Source organism: Chinchilla lanigera, unplaced genomic scaffold, assembly GCF_000276665.1.
Source record: "Chinchilla lanigera isolate Chin_1 unplaced genomic scaffold, ChiLan1.0 scaffold00051, whole genome shotgun sequence".
In the NCBI taxonomy this organism is placed as follows: Eukaryota; Metazoa; Chordata; class Mammalia; order Rodentia; family Chinchillidae; genus Chinchilla; species Chinchilla lanigera.
Genome location: NW_004955452.1, coordinates 7,737,703 through 7,749,693, shown reverse-complemented (window position 1 = coordinate 7,749,693; position 11,991 = coordinate 7,737,703). Strand labels below are relative to the sequence as shown.

Here is an 11,991-nt window from a genome sequence, read left to right as displayed (position 1 = left end):
ATGTGTGTATATAAAAGGATACCTCAAATCATTCTTACTTGCAGTCATTCTTTTTTTTTGCGGGGGGGGGATACCAGGAATTGAACTCTGGACCTTACACTTGCCAGGCAGGCGCCTGTGCCACTGAACTATATCCCCAGCCCCTACTTACAGTCATTCTGACTGAACTCAGTCTTTCATTTGCTAAGCATTTACTCTACCACTAAGCTCCACCTCTAGCCTCTGAAATGAATTTTTAAAAAATTATGTATCTCTGACAACAAAATAATATGTGAAGAAGATATTTAACATTGTGGAAAATATAAAAACTATAGACAGGTGTGGTGGCACACACCTATCATCCCAGCACTTGCGAGGCTGAGGCAGGATTGCTGCTTTAGCTCAGCCTGGGTGATTTAGTCCCAGTCTCAAAATAAAAATTTAAACTGGGCATGGTGACACATACCTATAGTCCCAGCACTGGGGAAGCTGAGGCAGGAGGATCCCTGAGTTTGAGGTCTGGGCTGCATAGTGAGTTCAGGGTCAGCCTGAACTACATAGTAAGACCCTGTCTCAAAAAAAAAAAAAAAAATCAAACAAACAAACCAAGTAAACAACTGCCCTTTAAAAAATTTCTCACAAGTTTTAGCCTATTTTCTGCCATTAAGTTTTATTTTCTGGCCAGGCATTGTAGCGCATGCTTGCAATGCCAGCACTCAGGAGGCTGAGACGGAAGGCCTGCTTTGAGTTCGAGGCCAATCTGAGCTACATAAGTGAGTTCAAGGCCAGCCTGCACTACACAGCAAAACCTTGTCTCAAAAAACAAACAAACAAACAAACAAAAAACCCAAAATTTATTTTCTGTGGGTCTATTTTAACATGGCTAAAATCACAATGCTTAGTCAATTTTTCTTTTTTTTTCCCCCTCAGTACTAGAGATGGAACCCAGGGCCTCACACATGCTAGGCCAGTGCTGTGCCACTGAGCTACATCTCCAGTCCGGTTTGGTCCATTTTTTTTGTTGTTGCTCCTCTTGAGACATGATCTTACTGTTTGGCCCAGGCCAGCCTTGAAACTTACTTCATTGCCCAGATTTGCTTCAAACTCACAATTCTCTTGCTTCAGTTTCTTGATGAGTGGAATCGCAGGTGTGCACCATCACACCCAACCCTGGTTTAGTCAATTTTATATTTGTTTTATTCCCATTACATCATGAGTGTTTTTCTATGTAAAAACTCCTCAGAAATATTTTAATGATTGCAAAATAACCCTTAATATATACTCATATATACTTAGACAAGCCATAATTTACTTTAGAAGTCCCTTAACTATATATTAAAGCAGACTGTAATTTTCACAATAGTAAATAATGTTGCATTGAACATTTTTATGCTTGAATCCCTACAGGCATTATACATTTACCTTCGAATAGATAACTTTAGCCAGGCATGGTGGCCCACGCCTGTAATCCCAGCACTTGGGAGGCTGAGGCAGGAGGATCGTTGCAAGTTCAAGACCAGCCTGGGCTACAAAGTGAGCTCAAGGCCAGTCTGAACTGCATAGCGAGACCCTGTCTCAAAGAGACAAAAAAAAAAAAAAAAAGACAAAAGGATATTTTTAAGATTCTTGAGTACCTGTTCTACAGGAAACTTGTACTTCTTGAAGAAATTTAAAAATCTTCTATTAGTAGGTAAGCAAGGAATATCAACTAATTAACTTTCAAGAGGGAAAAACTATAATGGTAAACTCGTTAACACAGAGAGCTGAGGGTGGAGAATATCCCACACCCTGACCTTTGCCACTGAGGTGACAAGGACTGCATCTGCTGCTCAGAACTGTTATTTCCCTGCACGCTTCTAGTTTACCAGATTACTCTCAGACTCCTCAGTCGGCCTACAATTCTTCCTCTTCCTCAGCACCTGCTTTGCCCTGCCTGTCCCTGCCTGGCCACCTTCAGCAGGACTGTCACCTACTCGGAGCTCCTCTACCCAAGACAGCTTCTCTACCCTGATCTTGAGATCAGAAAAATTTGTCTTAGATCAACTTAATCTTCTGTCTCTCTCAACAATTTTAAGATAAACTGAGGGCTGGGAATGCAGCTCAGTGGTAGAGTGCCTGCCTCTCACATGCACAAGGTCCTAGGTTTGCACTGGGGAAGAAAAATACACAAAATGAAACATTAAGAATTACTTTGAAAAAAGAAAGAACAAACTGATGAAGGTCAAATAATGCATGGAGCCTGCATGACAATACATGCCCATAATCCCTGTACTTGGGAGACAGGGGCAGGAGCACCCTCCTGAGTGCAAGGCCAGCCTGGAATACACAGAGGGACTCTTAACTCAAAAAAAAAGGTGTGGTGGCCCACACCTGTAATCCCAGCACTCAGGAGGCTGAAGCAGGAGGATCGCCATGAATCTGAGGCCAGCCTGAACCACATAGTGAGTTCAAGGCCAGCTTGTACTACATAGCAAGACGTCTCAAAAAAAACAAAAAATAAGCTCAAGGTCCTGAGTTCGATTCCCAGTTCCAAAAATAAATAAATAAATTTTAAATAAATAAACTAATGCAGGAATGCGCAAGCCAACCCTTCACACAAGCGTCAAGTTAAAGAGAAAAGCCTGGACCCTACCATGACTAAGTGTCCCCAGTTTATTGAGAGGCATGCGCTTGCCTCTCGTGCTTACCTGAGCATGATTCCACCCAAACGAATGGCTCTCTTCCAGTCCTTCAGAGTGGACTTGCCAGCCAGATGGACAAAATGCTTAGGGCTGATCAGCTGATCATTAAACTAAAGTAAAAAGAAAAGTCCAAAGTAGTCCAGTGTCAACTTGGGCAGGTCAAGAAAAAAGAATGAAATGATAACTTCACTTGCTCTGTGCAAAAAATACCGAAACAAAACTGCATTTTTGTTGTTGCTGTTGTTATATTTTTTGAGATAGGGTCTCGCCATGTAGTTCACACTGGCCATGAACTCATGGGGATCCTCCTGCCTCAGCCTTTGAGTGCTGGGATTATAGGCATGTGCAACCACACCTGGCACAAAATCGTAATTCTTACACAACCTCCTGGTGCCGGTGATGATCCTTCTCTGAGCACAGTGCCCTGTCCTGACACAAAGCTACAGAGCACACGGGGAGGCTCAGAGATGGTATTGGTCAGCATCTGGAGTCCACTTACACCCTCAATCAGGTGTTTAGTGTTGCAAAGGCTGATCAAATAGCTGGGCCAGGTGGCGCACACCTGTAATCCCAGCACTCAGGAGGCTGAGACAGGAGAACTGCCATGAGTTCAAGGCCAGCCTGAACTATACAGCGAGACCTTGTCTCAAAACAAACAAAACACTGATCAAGTAAATTGAAGTAATCTATTCAGCCCTAGTCACAAGAGTCAGGATGGCAGAAAGAACAAGTATGGAGGAAACCAATAGAGGTGCAAAGCCCAAAAACGTTACATCCTTATTAATCTAGGGTAATGTCATTATGCAGCATAGTACCTGTTGATACAGCGGTGTCCACTAATGGAGACAGAATGAACAGTTACTTTCACATTATTCTCTCATGATAATTATTTATTTTTATCAAAAATTTTGAATAAATCCTACTTCAATTCATCCCAGTGTGCATGTATATATATATGATGTATATGAGCATGTGTAAATCACTCTATTTGAATATATGAGGCTCTGGAATATTAAGTAACTTGGTTAAGAGTCACCCGGTCAGTGACAGAGATGAGATTCCACTCACTCATTCATTGAATAAATATTTATTCATCACTATGAATCACCAGGCACTTTTCAGGCTGTGGATGTAGCCCAGTGACGGGGTATATACTCAGCAGGTACAAGGTTCTGGGTTCAAATCCCAACACATACATACAAAAAAAGAAAGAAAAAGAAGCAATACTCTATGTGCAGAGTTTATACTGGTGAATAAAAAGATGAGCTCCCTTCTCTTACAGGACTGTTATGCTACTGGGAGTTAAATCCAGGTCAGTCTCATTTCACAATCTTTTTTGTTTTTCCTACCATGAGTGACACAGTAGAGCAATAGTTATAAAATTAGAAACATTGACTTGAGGCTGGGAATGTTTACCTAGCATATACAAGGCTCTGAGTTCAATCTCTTGCATTATAAAAAAAAATGATTGAGTAGAAGGGAGTGGGGAGGCCTTGCAGCAACACTGTTGAAGACAAGGAGCCCCGGAGAGGCCTCAGCAAGAAGACAGTTACCTTGACGCACTTCACGTTTATTCCTGGACACACAAACTTCTTCCAGAGGAGGATGGCTTTGCTCTCCCCGCAAGTTATGGGGTAGGCAATTTCCATGTCCTCATTTGCTTCTATAGTGCTTGCATCTGAAAATGGAAAAAAGGTCAGTTATTTATCGGACAAGTTTTCCTGAAAGCTCCAATTACAAATTTCTAATTCTCGGGTTCCTCTGAGGAACTCTCTCGCTGTTGTTTAGGCTCCTCTGGAAGAAGCCTGGCAGAACAGCTATTTCTGAGAAGCTCTCACCATGTACTAGAGGCCATGTTACCCGCTTTTACGCGAGGAGCATTGTTTTGTTCTAAGAAAAATCTTATCAGGCAGTAACTGTTTCCTGTGTTTTATACAGAAGTGTATGAAACTCAGAAAGGTAAGTGCTTTTCCCAAGGGTACGCAGCTAAGAAGTGACAAAGCAGGGCTGAAATGCAGACTCAGGTTTGTGTACTTTGGAGTTTCTCCTGCCAACAGCCAACACATCGTCAGTCCTCACGGCAACTTCCGTAAGCACAGGGCTCAACCTTGAGGCTCCAATTTCTTTGTGGGTTTCTCTTTTATTCTTTTTTTTTTTTTTTTTTTTGGTGCTAGGGATCAAACCCAGGGCCTCACGCATTCTAGGTAAGAACTCTATCTTGGTGGCATATTTATGATAAAAGAATCTTTTCAGGCCATGTATGGTAGAGTGTGCCTGTAATCCCAGCACTCGGGAGGCTGAGGCAGGAGGACTGCCTCAAGTTCAAGGGCAGCCTGGGCTACAAAGTGAGACCCTGTCTCTAAAAAAAATAAAAACTAAAATGAATAAATAAAGACAAAAACAAAGAATCTTTTCAGCTACCCTAGCAGATTAATGTTAAACAATCCGCTCACAGCCTTGGGATCTTAGTAGCACCTCTAGACGTGCCACCATCAAGTCAGTGGAGCAGTACTTGTAGGTACACGGGATGGAAAGACAGAAGGTACAAAAGGCAGAAAATCTCAGGCTGGTAGTGGAGCTCAACAGTACAGCGCTCGCCTAGCACTGCAAGGCCCTGGGTTCTGTCCCCAGCACCAAAACCATTTTAAAAAGTCAGTAATCACAACCAAAGACACTAAGGTCAAGGGCACTAGAATAACAGACTTACCAATTCCTTCTTCAATTTTGTGTATTGTGTGAGTTTCTACCGCTACAACAGCCGTGTTGTTCTCCGACCCGGGTTCGTAAATCCTGTTGTAGAAGTGCCCATCAATAAGCACACTACATGAATTATTGAAAATTAATCTTCATAACATGAGGTTAAAATTTTTGTTTTAATCTACCTCAAAGGAACAAATAAAGGGTTACACTTTAAAGCTGGGCATGGTTGCACACACCTGCTATCCCAGCACTTGTGAGGCTAACGCAGGAGGACTGATGCAAGTCTGAGATGAGGATGAGCTACAAAATGACCAGTCTGAACAAACTAGCAAGACCCCGACTCACAAAACAACCAAACAACAAGTAAATACATACATATACATACTTGACAACGCTACCTTAATGTTTTGATTAGTTTCTCATTGTACGTATGTATTTTTGTGGTGCTGGGAATCGAATCATAAGTCTTTGCACTGAGCTGCATCCCCAGCCCTTTTTCATTGAGACAGGGTCTTGCTAAGTTACTCAGGCAGGACTCACCTTGTCGTCTTCCTGCCTCAGCTTCTCAGAGCACTGGGATTTCAGGCATACAGCACCACTCCATCACTCCCAGCTACTTTAACATCTTTTAAGGCATCATAACCCAATTATTGGTATGAGCAAAATCTACTAAGAAAAAGGTAGGAGACCCTATACCCACAGTAACCAGAGGCACCATGTAATGGAAGGTTATATAATGCTGAACACCTTAAAAAGTCTCTACATTAAGGAATCAGATAATTTAGCATGATATACTGGTGGTCTTTGTTTAATTTCTTTTTTTTTTTTTTTTTTCCTTTTTGAGACAGGGTCTTCCTATGCAGTTCAGGCTGGCCTTGAGCTCACTATGCAGCCCAGGCTGGTCTTGAACTTGCAATGATCCTCCTGCCTCAGCCTCCCAAGTGCTGGGATTACAGGCGTGCGCCACCACACCCAGCTTGTTTAATATCTACAATAAAACAGATATGAGTCAGACATGGTGGCTCACACCTGTAATCCCAGCACTTGGAAGGCTGAGGCAGGAGGATCTCTGCGAGTTTTGAGTTTGAGGACTGCCTGGGCTACAAAGTGAGCTCAAGGCCAGCCTGAACTGCATAGTGAGACCCTGTCTCAAAAAAGACAAAAACAAACCAACAACAACAACAAAATCTGATATGTAAATTCTTGCACCTTGTTATTTAAAAGCACTCCCTAAACAATCTTGGCATTGGTGACCTCCCCCTCTACGGGGATACCTCGAGCACCAGCCTCTCTTCCAAGAGTGCCGAACCCTAACCACTACACCACCGGAGAGTGTCTGTACCTTTCTTCAATGTTACACCAGGATGCACCTGATGCCATGTTAATACATGTACATGTTCCATAAGACTGTTAAATTTATTATGTCTAAAATAATAGCTGGATGTGGTGGCGCATGCCTGTTATCCCAGCACTCAGGAGGCTGAGGCAGGAGGATGATTCCCAAGTTCAAGGCCAGCCTGGGCTCCATAGTGAGTTCAGGGCCGGCCTGGACTGCATAGTGAGACCCTGTCTCTAGATAAGTAAGTAAGTAAATAAATAAATAAATATTGTTAGAATTAAATAGAAGGAAGGGAGGAAAGAAAAGATGGAGGGAGGGAAAGAAGGAAAAAGAAAAAAGTGAAATTGAGGACATACTTTAAAGCCAATCTAGGGCTAGGGATATAGCTCAGAGGCATAAGCGCTTGCCTGGCAGGCCTGAGGTCATGAGTTCAATTCCCAGTACCAAAAAATAAATAAATAAATAAATAAATAAAACCAATCTAACAAAAAAAGTAGGAAGAAAAAAAAGCCAAGGCCAGGCATGGTGGTGCACACCTGTAATTCCAGCATTCGGGAGGCTGAGGCAGGAGGATCACAGTGAGTTTGAGGCCAGCCTGGGCTACAGTGAGACACTGTCTCAAAAGACAAAAGAAAAAAAGAAGAGAAGAGAACAGAAGAGAAGAGAAAACCAATCTAGAGTTAGTTTTTTGTTTTGTTTTTGAAGACAAGGCCTTGCTCAGTAGCGCAGATTTGCTTTGAAGTCACTATGTAGCCAGGCTGGCTACAAACTCACCGAAATCCTACTGTCTCAGCCTCCTGAGTGCTGGGATTATAGGCCTTTGTCATCATGCCTGGCTCAATCTATAGTTAATATGAAAGTATCAGGGCTGGGGATTTAGCTCAGCGGCAAAAGTGCCTGCCTGGCAAGTGCAAGGTCGTGAGTTCGGTTCCCGGTACTGGAGAAAAACCAAAAAAAAAAAAAAAAAAAAAATATGAAAGTATCATTTTATATAAAAGTATCATCTTATATACAATGAGTTAAGTTCTATGTATACATATGTGGAGACAGTTACCAGTCTACTTTTGCTATGTAGTTTAGACTGGCCTTGAACTCACTATGTAGCCAAATCTGACCTCAAACTCAGGTGATCCTCCTGCCTGTGCCTCTTGAGTGCTGGGATTATAAATGTGTTGCCACTACACCCGGCCAGTCTACTTGCCTAATGTATTCATGCAAACATACACATAATGAATACCTGAAAAAGTATAAAATGTGATGTATGTAAAAAGTAAAAAGATATGTAAGAAAGCATATTTTCAGTATTTTAAAAAAAACAGAAGCCAGACGTGGTGGTGCACACCTGTAATCCCAGCACTCGGGAAGCTGAGGCAGGAGGATTATTTTAAGTTCAAGACCAGCCTGGGCTACAAAGTGAGCTCAAGGTCAACTTGAACTGCATGGGGAGACCCTGTCTCAAAAAGCAAAACAAAACAAAATCAATATATTCCCAGAATTTTACCCATGTTCTTTGAGTGTTTCTTTCCTTCACACCTGAACCCAAAGCCAAGCAGGTGAAGCATGACAACAGCTGCGCTCGGGCATCCATGCTGCCCACCTTTGTCTCAAGTGTGTTAAACTGATGAGACCTATGAAACTTGGGACACTGTTTGTTCCCCCACTCATTTTCTTTTCTTTTTTCCAGTACCGAGAATCAAACTCACGACCTCAAACTTTTTTTTTTTTTTTTTGTCTTTTTGAGACAGGATCTCATTATGCAGTTCAGGCTGGACTTGAACTCACTCTGTAGCCCAGGCTGGCCTGGAACTTGCAACAATCCTCCTGACTCAGCCTCCTGAGTGCTGGGATTACAGGTGTGCACCACCACGCCCAGCAACAACCTCAAACTTGCCAGGCATGTGCTATGCCACTGAGCTAGTCCCCCCCACACACACACACTCATTTTCATAAAATGAGGCTCAAATGAAATAAAATATTCAAACAATTCGATATTTGAGCACCATGTTGCCTGGTCATGCCGTGCATGACCATAAGCCCAGTGCTGTGGCAGCTGAAGCCAAAACAATGACAAGTTCAGGCCCAGCCTGGGAAACATAGAGACTTATGAGACCCCCCATCTCCAAGCAAAATACAAAGAGGGGCTGGGGATGCAGCTCAGTGTGAAGACCCAGGATTGACTCTCTAGTGCTGAAAAGACAAAAAGGTACTAGCTCATCATCTGTAGCCCATGTACTAAACTCAAACTAAACAGTGGCTTGAGGAGTAAAATATATGTTGGAAAAAGATGCCTAATATCTAAATATAACATAAAAGCAGAAATTAAAGCCGGGCATGGTGGTGCATGCCTATAATCCCTGCAGGTGGGAGGCTGCACCAGGAAGGTCAAAAGTTTGAGCCCAGCTTGGAGAACTTAGCAACTTAACAAAACCCATCTCAAAATAAAAAGTAAAAAAAGTACTGGGGATATAGCTCAGTGTGAAGACCTTGTGTTCAATCCACAGTAATACACACACCACACACATAAACACACAGGCACCCTAATGGGTTAGGAACGGAGCTGAGTGGTGAAGTGCTTGCCTAGTATGGGAAAGGGCTTAGGTTTGACCCCAGCATGGAGAAAAGACTAAGATTATAACACAAATGTTTTTTTCTTTCTCTACTAGGGACAGGAAAGATAACTGGGACACTTTAAGAAAGATAGAAGATGATGGTGAACACTTGCAATCCCAGCATTCTGTGAGGCTAAGGCAGGAGGACTCTGAGTTCCAGCACAGACTGGGCAGTTTAGTGACTCTGGAAGCAAAAACTAAAAAGGGTTAGACATAGAACTCAGTGTGAAAGCTCTGGGTTCAATCCCCAGTACCAGGAAAGGAGGAAGGGAGGGAGGGACAGGAAGAAAGAAAAACAGACTCATGAGAAAATAAGGCTACCAAAAACTAAAGAACCTACTCTTTATGTACCAAAAAGTAACAATAACAAGTGTGTATACGCGTGCTTAATAAATAATGTTTCTAAAGCTGGGCATGGTGGCACACGCCTGTAATCCCAGTACTCACGAGGCTGACGCAGGAGGATCGTTGCGAGTTCCAGACCAACCTGGGCTACAAAGTGAGCTCAAGGCCAGCCTGAACTGCATAGCGAGACCCTGTCTCAAAAAGACAAAAAAATAAATAACTAAATTCACACAGCTGCCGCTAAACTACATCCCCAGCACAATTCTAAACAGTCTTTAAACGTTATCAAGGGGAGTGGCTGGGGGCACAGCTCACAGAGTGAGCTCACCCAGCTCACTCACTGGGGGCACATGCAAAAAGCCTTGGGCTTAACTTCCAGTTCAGAAAAAAAAAATTACCAAGAGAAATGAACTCTAAGTCCAAAAATGTGTAAGACATGATATATTACTTAAATTAGGATCAGATTATGTGTCTACCCAGGAACATTCTAATCCTATGAAGAATCTATATAGTCCCCAAGACAGAATTTCCTCTCCACTCTTCAAATCTAATTCTTATTTGTTTTTTTTTTCTTTTGAGACAAGGTCTCTTCATGTAATTCAGGATAGCCTTGAACTCACTACGTAGCCCAGGCTGGGGATTGTCTTGCCTCAGCTTCCTGAGGGCTGGGATTACAGGTGTGTGTCACCATGCCTGGCCCTCTTATTTATTCTTTAAGATCCATTTTTAAATTTTCTCTCTTAGTGTTGATAATACAGTTCAATGGTGCCATATGCCTGGCACACACAAGGTCGAGGTTTGAGCCCTAGCACCGAAAAACAAACATGGCCAGGTGTGGTCATGCATCCCTATAATTCCAGGATCGCCAGCCTGGGCTAAATAGTGAGTTTATGCCAGCTTGAATTACATAGCTAGAGACCTTTTCTCAAAAATCAAAAATTTACACCTGTAATCCCAGCACTCAGAAGGTTGACGCAAGAGGATCACTGTGAGTTCAAGGCCAGCCTGAACTCCATAGTGAAATTCTGTCTCAAAAAGAAAAAAATAAAATAAAATAAAAGTAACCAAACAAAAGGTTTTGTTTTTTTTGTTGTTTTTTTTTGTCTTTTTGAGACAGGGTCTCTCTATGCAGTTCAGACTGATCTTGAGCTCACTTTGTAGCCCACCCAGGCTGGCCTCAAACTTACAATGATTCTCCTGCTTCAGCCTCCTGAGTGCCGGGATTACAGGCGTGCGCCACCACGCCCAGCTTAAACAAAAGACTTTTATCTCAACTTTCAAATTCACAGTGATCTAAACTCCAAAGTACTTCCCAACTATGCCAGGCAGCACTTCTTAGATTCTGCCATAGAACTAATTGTATTATTTATATACACGTATTTTTGGTTTTTTGGCAATCAAACTCAGGACCTTGCCCTTGCCAGGCAGGCACTGTGCCACTGAGCTATATCCCCAGCCCTATTTTTGGTTTTTATAACTAGCTTGCAAACTCTACTGTGATAAGAACCTTGTGCTACATTTCTTCAAACACCTTCATAATATAATGTATAATTTTTATTTTTGGTCCTAGGAGAGATTGAACCCAGAGCCTTTGCACTAAGCTACAGCCCTTTTTAAATTTTGAAGCAGACATGGTGGCACAGGCCTGTAATCGGGAGGCTGAGGCAGGAGAATCACTGTAAGTTTGAGACCAGCCTGGGCTACAAAGTGAGCTCAAGGCCAGCTTGAACTGCATAGCGAGATCCTGTCTCAAAAAGACTAAAAAAATAAATTTATTTTGAGACAGGATCTCACTACGCTACTAAATTGCCTAGGCTGGACTAATGATCCTTTTGCTTCTGCCACCTAGAGTATGAGATTACTCTAGGCATACACCATCATACACAGTTTGATATATACTTTTTGATAGACTAAACTTGATAATTTGGCCATTCATGACCTAAGAGAACTACAATGGAAGTATTTTTTTTTTCATGTTTTTTGTTTGTTTTAGAAGTACTTTTGTAGTTGCCTTGCCCAATCTCTTCTGATTCTAACTACACTGCCTTTGGGTAATATGGACTGAGGGTCTGTGCTAAATAGTATGGATAATTAAAATGTGATGGGCTGGGTATGGTGACGCACGCCTGTAATCCCAGCACTTGGGAGGCTGAGGCAGGAGGATCCTTGCAAGTTCAAGGCCAGCCTGGGCGACAAAGTGAGCTCAACGTCAGCCTGAACTGCATAGTGAGACCCTGTCTCAAAAAGACCAAAAAAAGAGCAGGGCCTGGTGATGCATGCCTGTAATCCCAGCACTTGGGAGGCTGAGGCAGGAGGATTGTTGAAAGTTTGAGGCCAG

At 42.5% G+C, this 11,991-nt stretch overlaps 1 protein-coding gene across 5 annotated transcripts in view; it reads right to left on the bottom strand.

Moving 5' to 3' along the window:
• Positions 1 to 11,991, bottom strand: part of Gmeb1 (glucocorticoid modulatory element binding protein 1) — a 34,716-nt gene that overhangs the window by 17,117 nt on the left and 5,608 nt on the right. For all 5 annotated transcript variants that reach the window (XM_013519493.1, XM_013519494.1, XM_013519495.1 and 2 more), the window contains 3 exons: positions 5,368 to 5,450; positions 4,214 to 4,338; positions 2,667 to 2,770 (listed from right to left, as the gene is read on the bottom strand). In XM_013519493.1, coding sequence (XP_013374947.1) covers positions 2,667 to 2,770; positions 4,214 to 4,338; positions 5,368 to 5,450 — 312 coding nt within the window. The remainder of the gene's footprint in view (positions 1 to 2,666; positions 2,771 to 4,213; positions 4,339 to 5,367; positions 5,451 to 11,991) is intronic.